Source organism: Dermochelys coriacea, chromosome 6, assembly GCF_009764565.3.
Source record: "Dermochelys coriacea isolate rDerCor1 chromosome 6, rDerCor1.pri.v4, whole genome shotgun sequence".
In the NCBI taxonomy this organism is placed as follows: Eukaryota; Metazoa; Chordata; order Testudines; family Dermochelyidae; genus Dermochelys; species Dermochelys coriacea.
In genome coordinates this window covers 13,655,532-13,674,576 of record NC_050073.1, presented here as the reverse complement: position 1 = coordinate 13,674,576, position 19,045 = coordinate 13,655,532, and the positions used below count along the sequence as shown (strand labels likewise).

Here is a 19,045-nt window from a genome sequence, read left to right as displayed (position 1 = left end):
AAGATCTAAGTGCTGGGAAGCGGCGTTTTCACATTGTGGAAGATGACGTGCCACACCCAACCGCAGACACCTGTAGTCAATGAGACATTCTGGGGGAGCATCAAGAGCAACTCACTGGAGTCTCACCTTACAGAGCTTTCCCCACCTCAACAAGCCAGACGCAGCCTCTGGGGTCATCAATCCCATGAAGTTGGAGCCTGAAATGCTGGGCACTGGGACAGAGGCGCCTCTACACCAGGGGTAGTCAAGAGATAAACCACTGGCCAAATCCAGATAGCTAAACACTTTTGAACGGATCCTGAAATCTTTTTATTTACTAATATTATTGTTGTTTTTTTAATTACTTTCTTCTCTGGAGTCTGGACCTTGACTATGCCTGGACCAAGAAATTTGGACCGTGACACAAAAGAATTGACTACCCCTGCTCTACACAAAGAGCTGTGCAAGACCAGACAAGACCCATGTAGCAGCCAACTAACTCTCCCTCCCGCCCCCTCTGCTTCCAGACTATTAACACTAAATTAAGTGGATGTCAGATCTGGAGATCTTCCCCTTCGCTGCTCTAGTCAGCTGACCACCGATCTGTCTGCTAGGCAGAGCATAGGAGTCAGCTATGTGGTTGGTGCACCAAATGGTCTTCAGCATCTTCCCCCAGAGCTAGAGGTCAGGGGAAGGTTACTTCTTCCTCCTCTGTGCAGATTCTCTGGGCCCTGCACAAGATCTGCGACAGATGTAGGTACAGGGGAGCCCAGCAGCCCAGGATGTGCACTGAGGAGCAGGCTGCATTCCACCTGATCGCTACCTTCTCCTGCTTCCTCACTGCAGGACAGAGGCATCTGCTGAACTCCATGACAGAGCACACACCAGAGCCGTATGCAAGCAGCCATACGTTAGTGGTGAGGCACCCAAAGCTGTCTTTCAGCAACCTCAGCCTGCTGCAGCATTTAAGCCTCCGGCTGCTCCACAAAGCCTAGGAGGCAGAAGGGAAGTAGAATCTCAATCACTGGCAATACCACAAGGCTACATGGCTGCCTTTCTATGCAGAGTATTTACAGGGCACTTAACACTGTAGCACAGACGTGCACAAGCCCAACCCCTAAAGAACCCTGAGCTTCGAGGTATACTGCCTCGAATGCAGCCACTTGGAGTAGATTTTTAATCAGACTGTTTGATTTGACCCTTCTCTCTCTTCCTCCTTCAGCGTCTGCTCTGGCACGGCAGCTCACCCAACAGGCCTGAAGTCACTGCAGCACAGGCTTATTCAGATGTCACACAGCAGGGAGTTCCACAGGTAGGCAACTCCCAGCCCCAATGCCCATGCTGCCAGCTCCCAGAAACCTCACCTTGGGTCTGCACAGCTCCAGCCGCCCTGCTAGGAGCTGCTGTCTGTGGGTCACACAGTCAGGGGGGTGGTCTCTCACAGCTCAGCCACAGCCCACAGTCAGGTGCGGGACCCAAAAGCAAACAGGCAGCCAGTGCAGAGCATGGGGGAAGATGTGCTCTAGCCGTCTGTCATTCAACGGGTGGGCTGCCATGGTTTGCGCTGTTTGGCACTCCTGTGTAGCCTTGCTCATCAGTCACACAGAGGGAGTTACAGTGATGAACATGCGCATGGTGGTAACTAGATCTCTGACTGTTCCCACGTACCAGCTCACCTTCCCTACCATGATATGCCGCCGGCTCCTAGGCAGTGGCTGAAACAAACTGCCTGACAGGAGTACCACCCATTGCTTCCACCACAGCCCGGTCTTGGGTTGCAATGACGTCTGTGCTATTAACGGCTGTGTCTGTGCTGTAAGAGAGTCACCCGGCACACAGCGCAACAGCGCCTTAGACACATGGATGTATGCTCCGGAACCTCCCCCTGCCCCAGCTCTTCCATGCGCTACCTACAACAGACTCTGTCCCCTGTGGAGAGGCACCATCTCCAAACAAGGGTCAGATGTTGCTCCTTCCCAAGCCAGTTTGAACAAGAGCTGGTTGGGCCCAAATCAAGATAAAAAAATCATTCTCTTTTCAAAACAAAACAAAACAAAAAAAAACACTCCCCGCCACCCCCACCCCCATCTATACATTGAAGCTTGGAAGAACGTAGTTTCCAATGTGTGCTTAGAAAACAGTTTTGGATACAGTTTATCCCAGCAGCCAGAGCAGGTTAGAAAACAGCTTGGAGAAAGCCACGTTTTGAAATCATTTTCAAATCTCTCTCTCTCTCCCTGGAGCGAACAAAACTCCTGTATTTAAACAGCAAGGCCTTGGGGGCAGTCTCTTACTGTGTTTGTGTACAGCACCTGGCTCACCAGAGGCCTGAACTTGACTGGGGCCTCTAGTCACCACTGCACTGCAAGTTTCAGAGTGGCAGCCGTGTTAGTCTGTATTCGCAAAAAGAAAAGGAGTACTTGTGGCACCTCAGAGACTAAAATTTATTTGAGCAAAAGGACAACAGAAGCAAAAGAAAAAGGACACTAAGTTATCTAAACTACTACATGCCACAAGGGCCACAACAGTGGTTCCCGTAACCCACCCAGCAATATTGTTAATCTATCCAACTATACTCTTAACCCAGCAGAAGAATCTGTCCTATCTCGGGGCCTCTCCTTTTGCCCCTCCACCCCCACAAACATGATACAGTTCTGTGATGACCGAGAATCCTATTTTCGACGTCTCCGACTCAAGGAATATTTCCAACACACCTCTGACCAACATATTAACCCACAGAGACCTTCTTACCAACACTACAAAAAGAAGGATTCTGGGTAGACTCCTCCTGAAGGTCGACGCTAATACGTGACGGTCACATAAACACCGCCCTATATCGGAAACCTACTGACCGCTATTCCTACCTACATGCCTCTAGCTTTCATCCAGATCATACCACACGATCCATTGTCTACAGCCAAGCTCTACGATATAACCGCATTTGCTCCAACTCCTCAGACAGAGACAAACACCTACAAGATCTCTATCATGCATTCTTACAACTACAATACCCACCTGCTGAAGTGAAGAAACAGATTGACAGAGCCAGAAGAGTACCAGAAGTCACCTACTACAGGACAGGCCCAACAAAGAAAACAACAATGCCACTAGCCATCACCTTCAGCCCCCAACTAAAACCTCTCCAACGCATCATCAAGGATCTACAACCCATCCTGAAGGACGACCCATCACACTCACAGATCTTGGGAGACAGGCCAGTCCTTGCTTATAGACAGCCCCCCCAAAATGAAGCAAATACTCACCAGCAACCACACACCACACAACAGAACCACTAACCCAGGAACCTATCCTTGCAACAAAGCCCGTTGCCAACTCTGTCCACATATCTATTCAGGGGACACCATCATAGGGCCTAATCACATCAGCCACACTATCAGAGGCTCGTTCACCTGCACATCTACCAATGTGATATATGCCATCATGTGCCAGCAATGCCCCTCTGCCATGTACATTGGTCAAACTGGACAGTCTCTACGTAAAAGAATAAATGGACACAAATCAGATGTCAAGAATTATAACATTCAAAAACCAGTCGGAGAACACTTCAATCTCTCTGGTCACTCGATCACAGACCTAAGAGTGGCTATACTTCAACAAAAAAGCTTCAAAAACAGACTCCAACAAGAGACCGCTGAATTGGAATTAATTTGCAAACTGGATACAATTAATTTAGGCTTGAATAGAGACTGGGAATGGATGAGTCATTACACAAAGTAAAACTATTTCCCCATGTTATTTCTCCCCCCCACCCCACCCTCCACTGTTCCTCAGATGTTCTTGTTAACTGCTGGAAATAGCCTACCTTGCTTGTCACCATGAAAGGTTTTCCTCCTTTCCCCCCCCTGCTGCTGGTGATGGCTCATCTTAAGTGATCACTCTCCTTACCGTGTGTATGATAAAACCCATTGTTTCATGTTCTCTGTGTGTGTGTGTATATAAATCTCTCCTCTGTTTTTTCCACCAAATGCATCCGATGCAGTGAGCTGTAGCTCACGAAAGCTTATGCTCAAATAAATTTGTTAGTCTCTAAGGTGCCACAAGTACTCCTTTTCTTACTGCACTGCAACAGGATGGAGCCATAGAACAGAACAAGGCGATAGCACGAATGGGAGAGAGAAGAGAGACTAGGACAAGCGCCATGCCAGATTCTGCTCTCACATCCACCTTCCCAGCCACTCCACAGGCCTTTCCTTACCTGCTGCATCAAACATGAATGCCTTCCCCTCCCCGACACGCATTCAGATCCTTCTCTTCCCACATATCCCCACACCCTCCCGTTTGCTCAGTCAACTCCACCAGCCTCACCCCCCTTTCATTTCCTTCCCCCAATGCCCCCCAGCCCTCCGCTCCTCCAAACCCATATCACTCCATTCTTCTACAAGGCCTCCACCGATTAAAAAAATAGAAGTCAAGAATATTTGAAGAATCCTAAAATTACTCCTTCTAGGTCCCTCCCCCCAGTCTGTTTTCTACATCTCAAGCTACATAGGGCACAGATGCCTTGACAGCTGTTCACCGTACAGTGCAGGGCAGCAATACACAATATCTGGGGCAGGGCTGTGATCTCCAGGTAAGCAGCAGGTGTTCTGTCAAGCCACCTTACAGCCTCCTTCAAACTCTCCTTTGCCATGATGCCCGCTAAAAACTTGACAGTGCTTAGACAGCTGGTGTGCTGATCGACAGCATCTCATTATGGTTTTGTGCTGTCTGTGCCCACCTGCTCTCGTCTTATAGTTCAATTATAAGCTCTGTGGGGCAGGGACTGTCTAAGTTCTGTGTTTTTACAGAATCTAACACAGTGGGGTCCTGGCCCATGACTGGAGCACTCCTAGGCGCTCCTGCAATACAAATAGCTAATAAGCGTGGATGACAGACTGACACCATGATAGAGATGGGGCCAGATTCACTGCTCTGCCCCGTGGACTGTCACTTACACTAGGACCGGCTAGGTGTAAAAGTCTTATACTCAGATCAGAGGCTAACAGAGAATTCCTAATCTGGCCGAGGCCTCTCAATGCTACCATAATATAAATGTTAAATAATACTCTTGTTCTGATCTGGTGGCATTTTACACTCCCTTCACACTAGTCTCGATGACAACACAAAGTGCTGGGTAAGTGTGAATCAGCATGGGTTCAACTTAAACTCACTGATCCTGGCTTTGCTTCATGCAGTTACAAGCAGCTCATTAGTTAAGGCTCAGCTCCTCAGGCTGGTCCTGGTACCATCACCTCTGAGCTCTGATTTCTCAGAGTTCGTTCAGCTGCATTTTAACTGCAGGGTTTTCTGCTGGGAGCCAGAGCGTGGCAATGCATTTCCTCACTGCTCCGGGTAACACTTGAAATAAATAGCCACATTCTGTAGATTTGGGGGAGTGTGTCCCAGATGGCATGTCAAAGGTTGCATGCGCGAGGGAGGGGCAGCCATAGAAAACCCCAGACCCACATCTTCTTCGGCAGACATCGGAAATAGCCTGATCAGTCTGATCAATTATTTCTAGAACACACCACTTCGGCAGCATAGGCAGGGCATTCTGAGGCTGCGGGAAAACCGATGCTATAGCACTATCTCTGAACTTCCTCCGGTCACACTGATGGGTGGGCACTTGGCTAAGTTTAGGCTTCAAATGCTGCTATTGCACTGTTAATATTTTCCACTGCTGATCACCAAACCCCACCCCTGCAGCTAGTCAGCATGCTTACCCAGGACAGCAGGACAAACCTGCCACAACCAGACAGCCTGCGCACTGTACAGGCTGAGGCTGCAAGGTCTGAGCAGACAACTAGTCAAACCTTCTTTGAACTGGATAGTTTAGGCAGTGGCTAGACTCTTGAGGTTAGGCTTACATGGCAGTTTGTTTTTTTAGTGGGACAGCAGCTGAGAAGGCAGCTCACTTAAAAGAAAACTAACAAGTGTTTAGTACACAAACAAAGGAGTTTCATTTCCTGCTTTCACAAAAAAGAAAAGGAGTACTTGTGGCACCTTAGAGACTAACAGATTTATTTGAGCACAAGCTTTCGTGAGCTACAGCTCACTTCATCCTGCTTTGTCACATTAGCTGTGTCTTGACTTTCCTGTTTTTGAAGCATGGATTAAACACTGTCTTCCCTCATTCGAGAGAGAAGGAAATGTTTAGACCCACTCTTTACAGCTATTGATGGTTTTAGTGGTTAAAAATCATTTAACTCAAACATGTAACAAACAGCACGGAGAAAAGTTCTTTGTGAAAGAGTGAGTCATCTCCCACTCAGACTTCAGCCTACATCTCCAACCCTGCAAACACTTGATATGTAGCTTTACTCTCATAAGTAGTCCCAGTGAAGACAACAGGACTATTCCATTGAGTAGCTTTACATACATACTCTGTTGGATTGGGGGCCTACATTATCCCACTCTAGCTCTCCAAAAACCATAGGTTCTGGAACTAGGGCTATAGGGGTGCTGCAGCACTCCCTGGCTTCAAGTAGTGTCCATTCTATACAGGATTTACAGTTTGGGTAAATGGCTCTCAGCACCCCCGCTATACAATTTGTCCCAGCGCCCCTGCCAGAAACCACAGATAAGTCAAGTCTCAGTGGCCTTTACTTACTTCTCACTCACGATGGCACTAATCTGGAGTAACTCCCCTGACACCAATGAAGTTATACTCAGTTTACATTGGTGTAAGTGAGAATAGAATCAAACCTGATTTTGCAATTCGGAAAAGTCTTTGAAGCCATAAGCATGAAGCAGAAAGGGCACAAGCAAGAACTGGTTTACCCCTTTGCAGTTCTCTTTTTAAAGAAGGGAATAATTATTTTTAAATGGCCCGCTTTCTCATAATAAGGGCACAGGATACAAATGAAAGTTAAGTGGAGATAGAAACATGAAAATCCCTGCTGATGTTCCTCCTCCCAAAGATTCCCAGAAGCCATGAGAATGAGTTTCCAGTACTAGGCCCATCACAACACAGCGAATGAGAACAGTCATTGGAACAACAACATATCCTTCTACAGCACGGCTTCTCCACGTGGGTGTCACAAACAGATATCCAGGGAGCATAATCCCACTGCCCTATTTCTGAGAGGCAGGGGATCCCAGCTAGATGGAAGAGGGTCCTGGTATGGAAGAAGTGTTTGTGGCATGGAAGAGTTTGAGAGCCCCGCTGTTCCGAGGCCTGGAAAGTGGACTCCTCAAACAACTGGTTTTATCTAAGCAGCCCCAGGTGTTGGGATGTGCCTATTAAATCAGGGTTACCTTTCCACCCTGTTTTTCCTGCCCTTGTCCCTTCCTGCCTGATGGGCTGCATCACAGGACTTTACAGCTTAGCCAAACAAGCTAAACAAAGAGCACCAGCCCATCGACTTGCCAAAAAACCCCTCCTTCACAGGAGCCAAGCCACCTCCAGCACCCCTCAGATTGCTGGCATGAAGGACTCACAGTCTCCAGACACTGCCAACAGGGCTCTGGACAGTTCAGCCACTGGCCCGGTTAGTTTGGTTTGTAAGCGATCTCTAGCATCTCAGAATTTTCTCTGATCCACACACTGGCGCTCTGTGCCCCGGACTCAGGAGCCATTATCTAGCTCTACTCTAAAGAGGAATTGAATTACTGCTAAAAACACTTCACTGCCAAGATTAAAGACATGGAGGGTTTGGACAGCTTATTGGCAATACAGCCAAGTGTCTGACCTAAGCTTCACAACCCAGCCAGCCTGGGGGAAGAGTGTTCTGTACATGCATCTCTAATGTAACAGACAGTGCCCAATTCTTCCCGGATCTTACCAAAGGGAGCTATTCCAGTGATGGGGCACACATCAGCTTCAGAGGCTCAGAGCTGCCTCTCTCCCACAGCCCTTCATGGAGCACTCCTTGGATGTAATAAAGACTCATTATTTCAGAAGATCTCCATCAGGATAGATAGTAAAACAAAAAATATCACAATACCATGATATAAATCCATACTACACCCACACCTTGAATAGTGTGTGCAGTTCTGGTTGTCCATCTCAGAAAAGATATATTAGAATTTGACAAAGTAAAGAGAAGAGCAACAAAAATTATCAGGGTCTGGAACAGCTTCCATATGAGGAGAGATTAAAAAGACAGACTGTTCAGTTTAGAAAAGAGATGATTAAGGGGGACATAGTCTATAAAACCATTAACTGTATGGAGAAAGCAAATAAGGAAGCATTATTTACCCCTTCACATAACACAAGAACCAGGGGCCACACAATGAAATTAATAGGCAGCATATTTAAAATTAACCAAAGGAAGTATTTCTTCACACAATGCAGTGTCAACCTGTGGAACTTTTTGCCAGGGGATGTTGTGAAGACCAAAACTACAAAAACAGGATTCAAACAGAATTAGATAAGTTTGTGGAGGAAGGTCCAGCAATGGCTATTAGCTAGTATGTGCAGGGATGCAACACTATGGTCTGAGCATCCCTAAGCCTCTGACTGCCAGAAGCTGGGAATGATCGATCACTTGATGATGACCTGCTCTGTTCATTCCCTTTGGGGCACCTGGCATTGGCCACTGTGGAAAAACAGGATACTGGGCTAGATGGACCATTGGTCTGACCCAGTATGGCCAGGAGTCCTAACTAGACCAAACTCCACCCTAAGAGAAATCACACGAAGGCGGAAGGGGGGGCGCTTCCTTTTGGCCTTACAAGGAGGTTGCCTCCACAAAGTACGGGGGGGAGGGGGCCCGCAGGCGACACCGGCAGCCCCGGAGGGCCTGGAGCAGAACCTTGGCTGCGCTCACCAGCCCCTGCCCGGCTGTGGAAGGGGGCAGGGATCCCCCCACCCCCGAGGGCGCAGGAGAGGCTCAGGCCCCCCTTACCTCGGCCGTAGGCGAAGTGCAGGCGCAGCGCCTTGCCCTGGCGCACCAGGCTGATGTGCAGGTAGGTGAACCACGCGGCCACGGTGAGCAGCACCAGCAGCAGCAGCAGCTTGAACTGCTTGCGGATCTTCTTCACCGGGAACCACAGCATCCTGGAGGCCGCATTACCGGCCCGGGCCGGCCGCACGGCACCTCCGCCGGGCTCTGCACGGGACCATCCGCGCCGGGAGGGGCTAGACGCCAGGCGGGAGCAGCGCCCCGGGGCAGGGGCACGTGTCGGGCAGCGCCGGCGAGCGCAGGGCGGGCAGCGGCCCCGGGACCAGGCGGCGGCGGCAGCAGCAGCAGCGGCGGAGGACCCCGGAGCGGGGGTCCCGGCCGCCCGGCCCCGTCGCCCCCTTCCCCGGCCGAGCCCCCCGCCGGAGGGACAAAGGCATCCAGGCAGCCCCGCGCTCCCTCCCCGCCCGGATCCACTTGGCGGCGGGAAGAGGGGAGGAGGCCGCTCAGCCGGTGCCGCGCTGCCCCAGCCCGCACGGCAGCGCCATGGAGCGGGGAGCTCACGCGGCGCCCAGGCGGCGGCGGCTCCCTCCTCCTCCTCCTCCTCCTCCTCCTCCTCCCGCCCGGTGCATCGCCCGCCGCCCGGCTCCGCGATGAATGGAGGCAGCCCGCAGCTCCTGCCCCACAGCTCCCGCGCCGCGCCCGTGGAGCCGCCGGGCCGGAGACCAGCCCCCGCCGCGCTGGATGCTTCAGCCGCGGCTCCGTCACCCCAGCCCGCCGAGCAGCAGCAGCAGCCGCCACTGCGCTGCCACCGCTACCTAGCCTGAACTGGGGCAAGCGGATCGACAGCCGCCCCTGACCCAATCGGAGCCCGGCGCTTCCTCAGACAGCCAATCGCCCGCCTCCGGAGGCGGGGCCCAAGCCAGCTTAGGCTGCGCGCGGCTTTTCATCTCCACGCCAACGTGCAAACATCCACCTGGTGAGTGGGACTGGGGGGCGCGGCCACTGCCCCGGCGGAGGGGGTGGCCCGGGCGGAGTGTGCCCTTCCCGCCTCGGCGCGGCGCCCAGGCCGGGGCCGGGCGAGAGGGAAAGGGCCGTGAGCGGCTGCCCTGGTAGGGGAGCTCGCTGGGTTCGCTGGCGTGGCTGCGCTTTTGCAAACCAGGCACCAGTGGCAGCAGAGCGTCCCCCGCGGCAGGGATGGTGCCTTCCCGACAGCTGCAAGCTGATACTCCGCTGGGCTTTGCCAAGGCAGCAAGGATGCTCAAGAGGAGGAAGGAGGGCCCCTGTTACACTGGGGCCACAGGTACAATTGCACAGCTCGGCTCCTGCAGCTCACGTGTGACAGCAAAGCTGCCTGGGGCTAGCTGCGTCCTCCCAGGGACAAACACAAATCCAAGCCTTCGGCCCACTCATCACAACAAGCAGCATCTTATTCATCTCCAGCTGTTGTGCCCTGTGGTTCAGGCAGCCCTCTTCGGGAAGGCAGCAGGAGCTTAGCTGAGTGAGACTCAGTAAGTGGGACAAGTGGTTTCTATTCTAACCACACTTGCTGGGTGACCTGGAGTAAGTCATGTAACCACTATGGGCCTCACTTTCCCCATCCATACAATGGGGATATAACGCCTTCCTTACTAGGGTGAGATGAGGCTTAATTCATTAATGACTGCAAAGTGTTTTCCTCTGCTTAGAAAGTGCAGCATGGTATGGTTATTACCTCGCACTGCACTGTGGGGATTTAACAACTGCGCTATGCACAGAGTACATCCAGTGTTATAGCCCTAGACATTCCAGTGGGAATGGAAACATGGCTTGGGTCCAGAATAAGCTAGGCTGCTTGAGGTAACCAGCCACATGCTTCCGTGGCGTGGGCAGAGAGCAGCTTACCTTCAATGGGAGAAGGTCACAGTGACAGTCCTTCTCTTTGTGGAAGGTACAGGCCTTCTGCCTCAAGGAAGCAGATCTCACTCCAGGTTCTTGTCTCCACACTAGACGCTTTTCCCCTAAGATTTCCCATCCTAGTCTCTACCAGCAACCCTGCTCCAGTAGTAGCAACAGTGTGAAGTGTTAGGAGAAAAAAATCTAGCACTAGAAACAGCCTTCAAATACACCAGGTACCCCCATAATCAGCATACTGGCCTGTGAGCAGTTTCGTAACCCTTTAGTAGTCACACTAAACAAACCTCTTCCATTTACCCCTTTCCAAGCTGCCAAAACCCTGCCATGTCTACTCTGACTTTCTTCAACTCCCTGCTGCCAGTTCCCCCACCCCCATCTCATCTTTGCCAAACTGGCAGTCCTAGTGACAAGCCACCCACCCAGAATCCTCATGGGGTTACTCCAATAAATGCAGGCTGAAAAGATTTCACAGACAGATGGGTACGTTATAAACAACTGGCAGTGGAGTTTAGAAGGAGAGCACTGACTGGGTCAAACCAATATCATTGGTGCCGTGAGTCTGTAATACACTGATGCAAAGATGAAAGGGAAAATGGCTTTTATTAATAACAAGTCTGGATTTGGAACTGTAGCAAAGCAGGCTCCACCTGGGTTTTTCAGGTGACTGACTAGTGATTGATGGGTGTATATTAAGCCCTGTGCCAAGGTACAGCTTAGCCTGTTCAGGTTACATTGTTCAAATACTTTGAAGTACGAGTTCTGTCTTCCTTCAGAGCATCATGACATTACCCACCAGCCTGGGTAATGGTTTCCCACAACCCGCTGGACAGCCTGTTATGTCTCCAGGTGTGGTTAACCCATGCAGCAGAGGAGTCTGGGGAGATTTATATACATAGAGAACGTGAAACAATATGTATGGTAACACCCATTGTTTCATGTTCTCTATGTATATAAATCTCCCCACTGTATTTTCCACTGAATGCATCCGATGAAGTGAGCTGTAGCTCACGAAAGCTTATGCTCAAATAAATTTGTTAGTCTCTAAGGTGCCACAAGTTCTCCTTCTCTAGGAGCCGAGAGCCAGTGGAGAGGACAGTCCCCCAAATCTCTCTGGACTGATCTGCCTAAGAGTGCTGGTTTTAATGTGTCTCTGAGATTGGGTAGCCTACAGCATAGAGCCCCCAGTGGATTGTGGAACACTCAGTTCCAAGTCTCGCTGGGACCTGGAGAACCACTGGGCTTGGTTTTGCCTGATTGAGATCCTAGACCACATCCTTATCTGGAGTAGGTAGGCACAGTTCACTGATGTCAGTGGATTGCCACCTATGTACACCAGCTGAGGATCTGGCTCATTATCTCTCCCCAATCAACTTAATCTTTCTGCTAAAGGAAACTTGGCAACCTCAGGCCTGTGTGCATGTTTCCAACCAGGGTAGAGTGTGCTCTGCTCCGTGGCAGGCATCACTGGGCTGGCATCACTTCTTCAGCAAACTTGGATGCTAACTCAGATTGGAAGGGGTTTAGCACTTCTCAGCAAAGCAGGGCTGGCTTCCACCATTGGAAGCAGAACGCCTTGTCCTGGGTTGGGGAGCAGGGAATTCCTGACAGGCCTTGGTTATCTTCAGCATGAACCCAAGCTTTAGTTAAAACCTTCTCTGAGGAGTGATGGGAATTCAATAAGCCTCCTCGTTATTTTAGACGGAGACAAACTGGGCCATGCTGGGGGCCACATGGCTGGGCTGGAACCTGCTCAAGGTCTCCTTTGTTGCTGCGCCAGTGACTTCAGGGGCCAGGCCCAGTTCTCTTCTTTCTCCTATTCCAGGGTTTTGTTTCCCCTTTCAAATGAATTGAGCGCTGGTGAGAGGTGCCAGCCTGAGGGCCTTGGAGAAGGTCATCCTCTCTAATTATTCTCAGCTGTGATATCTTCCTACACATAGCCCTGCACCCCAACCCCACTCTGGAGCCCTGCACCCCAGAAAGGAGAGAGGTGTCCAACCTCCCAGGCCTTCCATCTCTGGCATCTCTCCTCAGGATGCCAGCAAGCGTGTAGCCTTTGTGACGGGAACACCTGTCCACTAGAAGCTGGACTGAGAACACCAGGGCTATTTCAACAGGCTCTTAGTAATGGATACAAAGGTAGTTGGCTAGAGGTGTGGGGCTCTCTCTCCTACTCCAGGCCTTGGAGCCAGCCGGTCTCCCTTCTGTTTGCAACTTTCAGGTACTCTAACCACCAGGCTATGCACTCGTTTGTGCATTCTCACTGACCCATTGACTGTTTGATACAGAGGGGAACAGCTTCCACGGGGAGACCAAGGGAGGCCCACATCAGAATATCTCATAACTCAGTGGTTAGCGCATGCTCCTGAGAGACAGGGGACCCTGTACAAATCCTTTCTCTGGCAGGAGCGGGGGATAAGAGTTTAGGAATCTACAGGGTTTGATGGGAGTTTTGTGGAATTTAGTGGAGCCTAAAATTGGGACTTGGTCACCTAAATACGTTTGCAAAGCCCACCCGTGTTCCTTTGACAGTCATTGGATGGTGTTAACTGGCTCCCCAAGAACTCCCACAGCACAAGCCAGCTCCAGCCTCTTGCACAGAAAGGGCATAGTGAAGACTCGGCTGGACACCTCTGCCCATCTTGGAGCTGCTCAGCCTATTGTGCAATGGTGGCATCTCTGCTGCAAGAAGAAAATAGATGCTGATCACAAGTGAACAAACCAGGTGCCTGCTAAAGGCAAGCTGCACAGAACAGAGGGTTAGGAGGGCATGAGTTCACATCTACACAGCATCCCCATCTGAGCTGGATCCCAGGTGCTCCACTGTCTGTACGGACCGCAGTGATCTCTTTGCCCACCCACCATTGAAAGGAAGCCATCCTTGGGCTGGAAATAGCAATGCTACACAACAGTTTAGGTCGGGGAGTGAAGCAGACCACTTCAGCTGGTTGAAATGACGGGGGGATTAGCTGGAACCAGAGTGGAAGGACCCAGAGGCAGAACCTGACCAAGACACAGGGACCCAGCTTTTGTAACAAGTTTCATGGAATTTTCAGTGGCCTCTGAATGACAGCCCCTGTAACACTGCAATGGGAAGAGCACCACCTACTGACTCACCAACACATCCAAGTGCTGATCTGGACCAGCTCTTCTTCGCTTGCGAGATTACATAGGGCGAGGGTGGCAGAGTTTCAGGGTAAAATCAAAGCGTGCCTCAAAAATAGGTGAGGATTTGTGAAGTTTGGCATTTAAGTGGCAAACCAATCAGAGGGTATTTTCTGGGCCCTCCATATACCATGATTTGCATCAGTTGTTTCACACTCTGTTCCCAATTGTCAGCTGTACGCTGCTCCCTAGTGGGGAATTGATTCCGAGAGCTGCAGCGTGGCAGGGAATGGGTGCTGGGGCATGCAGAGCTGAGGTGACGATACGAATCGTGATTAATAACTGCACTTGGAAAGCACCATGCACACGGCACAGGCACCGCACAGGTAAACCACAACAACAGGCAATCAACAGCAACAATTAAAATGGCATAAAAAGGGCCCTATAAAAATCAAATCACTGAGAAAAGGAAACAGTGTAAGGCACACTATTGATCTGGGTGCATTTAAAGATCTATGTGTCGGTGCTTGTGGGGACAGAGCTAGGAGACAGCGATGGTTTGCCACGTGTTAACCCCAAGTTACTCACTTCCTGTGAACATTTCATTGGCCGGTGGGCATGGCCAGGACAGGGCAGGGGTACTTGAAGCAGGCAGGAGAGCAAAAGGCGCCCTGAGATGACGTGCGGGTGATTGCAGAGGAAGCGTCTGTGAACCTGCTCCAGGGGCCTTTGCGACCGCTGATGTCAAGGGTAGTCAAGGGCACTCAGCACTGTCCCATCTCACAGGATCAGCCCCCAAAGCAGGCTCAGGAGTCCTTGATGTCAGGGCTGGATTTTCTGATTCAGCTACAGCTTCCCTTTTTTAACTGCTTCACATTCAGAAAGCTCCTTGGATCCGGCTGGGATCCTGCATCTTATCATTACCCAGCCCCCATCCGTCCCTTTGATACTCTGGGCTTCCCTGCCCAGAGTTCTTAGTCACACCCAGGGCAGCATCTGCTGGACCCTGTCCAGGATGACTAACAACGGTGGAGCACTGCTCTCCCTGGTCAGGTACAATGGATCTAAACGAGCACTTACCAGGGTCTAGAGAGCGTCCCATTGGAGGGAGGCAGAGCTATGTTGTGCTGGTCCCTGGGTGCTTTCTTCTCCGCAATGAATTGCTAGACAATTTGAGCTAGAAAACGCAGACAGTTCTCTCCTTCCAGAGCATCTCCACAGCATTTCAACTTCTCGGCCTCTCCCGAGGTGCAGGCCATCCCTGGCTGCATGTCCCCTTTGCTCCTCGAGGATGCTGGGCCAGCTGGAGACTGGTTTGACTCTGAGTGGAAGCTGATGCAGCCCCAGAGGTGGTTCTAATTTATGTCCAGTCAGCAACCCCACGCAATCCCTCTCTCAACATGCCCCCTCCTGCCCCTTCACCAGCAGCTCCGAGGGGCTGGTACAGGCTGCCCTCGGGAGTGAGGAGATCCAGTCCTTTTACACTACAGGACTGACATAAAGGGCCACAGTGCAGCCCAGTATTGAGGCTCTTGGGTTTGGTCTCTTCCTCTTACGTCTCTTTCGCCCCAAGCTTGAACTCTCTTGCTCTCTGGTCCTCGTCCCCTCACTCTGTGCCTCCCACCTGTCTCTGATTCTGAGCTGTTGTTTGCCCACTGGCTGTGGGAGGAGCACAAAGACAGGTAGGGTACGTCTACACTGCAATTATATACCCACTGACTCGGGCTCAGGGGCTGTTTAACTGCAGTGTAGACGTTCAAGCTGGGGCTGGAGCCTGGGCTCTGGGACCCTGCAAGGTGGCTTCAGATCTTTTCCTAACAGCCTCTCTATTGATTTTGGGGGTGGAATATCAGGAGCTGGCCAAAGTCAAGAGCCTGAGTGGATTCTTAGCTTTTTCTGTAACAAAAGCCTGGCCTAGTTTACTAATATTTGCCCCAGATGCACTGCTCGTCCATCTGCGTTGGGAGCTAGAGTGGGGCTGAGGCCCCACTGGCATGGCGAAAGCTATGCTCGCAAGGAGGAAAGATACCCCTGCAGTGAGAGCAAAGGCTGGGAAGCGGAAGCATGGGTTCTAGTCCCGGCCTGGCCAGAACCTACCAGGCTGATGCTGGCTTAAGCCAACGTGTCAGGCTCAGTCCATGTGGGCCCTGGCTTTTCAGAGGTGCTTAGGCCCAGAATCGCAAAAGTATTTAGGTTCCTATCTGCATTTGCAATCCAAAGGACTTAGGTGCCTCAATCCCTGAGAGATCCATGCCTGAGCACCCACAGCTCCTATTGAAGTCCGTGGTGATGAGCAACCATAGAAATGCCTATCAGTAAAGTGTCACCTGGCTACAGCATTCTCCTCCACTCCCGGCCCTGGAAGATGGCTGCTGCCTGCCGCCCCCGGGAAGGCTGCATTTCAGGGCGGATGAACTAATCCCGGAGGACCTCGTCTGTCATTATGCTGTCATGTGCTGCGGGCTTTGCCTGAAGGATGTGGGACAAGTGTCAGTCGTCGTTATTACTGTTATTACTAATTTGGATGAAGTGGCTCTGTGCAGTCTCAGGCTCTTGGCATCCTGTAATCAACAGCATCTGCCTGGAGCTCACAGCCAGAGCTTCAGCCTGTTGGCTGCTTTCCTTCCTTGGTTCCAGCTCCAGCTCCAGACAGGCACCTGCGAGGTAAGCAGCAGACAAACCCAGCATCACAATGGAGCCAGCCCCATTCCTTCATCCCTGATCCCGCCATCAATGCAGAGAAAGGAACAAAAACCAAAGAGGCAGCACAGAAAGAAACAGAAAAAAAGGGGGGAAATTGAGAGGCCAAATCCAGCTCTGATCTACACCCAGTAAAATCCCACTGAGAATAATAGTGTATCACTATTGGGAGCCACCAGCTGGCACTATTGCACATAGCATTACACATTCAGTGTGAGAAGTTAGTTCAAGGGGAAATGCTTATTGTCAGCTGTGGTGCAGTTCTCTTTAGATACTGATCACGTTGCCAGTAAAGTTAGTTCTGCCATAGTCTCTCTTAGCCTGTGCCCTAAGAAGTGATTCAATCAAAGAGCTACATCCAGGCAAGCAAAACAAAATAGGACAAACATCTGCTCAATGTGCAGGGGCAGTCAAAAAAGCTAACAGAGTGTTAAGGACCATTAGGAAAGGGATAGATAAGAAGACAGAAAATATCACAATGCTGCTATATAAATCCATGCCATGCCCACAGCTTGAATACTGCATGAAGCTCAGGTTGCTCTAGCTCAAAAAAGATCTATTAGAATTGGAAAAGGTACAGAGAAGGGCAATCAAAACGATTAGGAATATGAAACAGCTTTCATTCGAGGAGAGATTAAAATGACCATGGACAGGTCTACACTTAAAATGCTGCAGTGCCACAGCTGCACCACTGCTTCGGTGACGTCACTAGTGCACTAATGGGAGAGCTGCTCCCCTCGGCGTAGTTAATCCACCTCCATGGGAGGTGGTAGCACCCTCCCATAGACACAGCGGTATCTACGCTGGGGGGTTAGGTCAGTATAACAAAAAGAAAAGGAGTACCCGTGGCACCTTAGAGACTAACAAATTTATTAGAGCATAAGCTTTCGTGAGCTACAGCTCACTTCACTTCCTGGACACTACGGTGCTAATAAGCGATGGTCACATAAACACCACCCTATATTGGAAACCTACTGACCGCTATTCCTATCTACATGCCTCTAGCTTTCATCCAGATCATACCACTCGATCCATTGTCTACAGCCAAGCGCTACGATATAACCGCATTTGCTCCAACCCCTCAGACAGAGACAAACACCTACAAGATCTCTATCATGCTTTCCTACAACTACAATACCCACCTGCTGAAGTGAAGAAACAGATTGACAGAGCCAGAAGAGTACCCAGAAGTCACCTACTACAGGACAGGCCCAACAAAGAAAACAACAGAACACCACTAGCCATCACCTTCAGCCCCCAACTAAAACCTCTCCAACGCATCATCAAGGATCTACAACCTATCCTGAAGGACGAGCCATCACTCTCACAGATCTTGGGAGACAGACCAGTCCTTGCTTACAGACAGCCCCCCAATCTGAAGCAAATACTCACCAGCAACCACACACCACACAACAGAACCACTAACCCAGGAACCTATCCTTGCAACAAAGCCCGTTGCCAACTCTGTCCACGTATCTATTCAGGGGATACCATCATAGGGCCTAATCACATCAGCCACACTATCAGAGGCTCCTTCACCTGCGCATCTACCAATGTGATATATGCCATCATGTGCCAGCAATGCCCCTCTGCCATGTACATTGGCCAAACTGGACAGTCTCTACGTAAAAGAATGAATGGACACAAATCAGACGTCAAGAATTATAACATTCAAAAACCAGTTGGAGAACACTTCAATCTCTCTGGTCACTCGATCACAGACCTAAGAGTGGCTATATTTCAACAAAAAAGCTTCAAAAACAGACTCCAACGAGAGACTGCTGAATTGGAATTAATTTGCAAACTGGATACAATTAACTTAGGCTTGAATAGAGACTGGGAATGGATGAGTCATTACACAAAGTAAAACTATTTCCCCATGGTATTTCTCCCTCCCACCCCACCCCCCACTGTTCCTCTGATATTCTTGTTAACTGCTGGAATTAGCCTACCTGCTTGTCACCATGAAAGGTTTTCCTCCTTTCCCCCCCCCCCCCCCCCGCTGCTGGTGATGGCTTATCTTAAGTGATCACTCTCCTTACAGTGTGTATGATAAACCCATTGTTTCATGTTCTGTGTGTGTGTGTGTGTGTGTGTGTGTGTATAAATCTCTCCTCTGCTTTTTCCACCAAATGCATCCGATGAAGTGAGCTGTAGCTCACGAAAGCTTATGCTCTAATAAATTTGTTAGTCTCTAAGGTGCCACGGGTACTCCTTTTCTTTTTGCGAATACAGACTAACACGGCTGCTACTCTGAAACCTGTCAGTATAACAGTGTCAGTCGGGTGTGGATTTTTCACACCTCTGAACTACGTAGTTGTACCGATGTAAGTTTATAGTGTAGGCCTGGCCCAAGATTGTTCAGTTTAGAAAAAAAAAAAAAAAACAGTGAAGGGGGGGATATGCTAGAGGTCTATAAAATCATGACTGGTGTCATAAACATATAGCTAAGGGTAGCATAAAATCCCTCCTTTACCTGTAAAGGGTTAAGAAGCTCAGATAACCTGGTTGGCACCTGACCAAAA

At 50.3% G+C, this 19,045-nt stretch overlaps 1 protein-coding gene across 2 annotated transcripts in view; it reads right to left on the bottom strand.

Annotated features, from left to right (window-relative positions):
- B4GALNT4 (beta-1,4-N-acetyl-galactosaminyltransferase 4) overlaps positions 1–9,279 on the bottom strand; it is a 139,314-nt gene extending 130,035 nt beyond the window's left edge. For both annotated transcript variants that reach the window (XM_038406117.2, XM_038406118.2), the window contains exon 1: positions 8,829–9,279. In XM_038406117.2, the coding sequence (XP_038262045.1) occupies positions 8,829–8,979 (151 nt within the window). In that variant the 5' untranslated portion in view covers positions 8,980–9,279. The remainder of the gene's footprint in view (positions 1–8,828) is intronic.
- Positions 9,280–19,045: the final 9,766 nt, after the last annotated feature.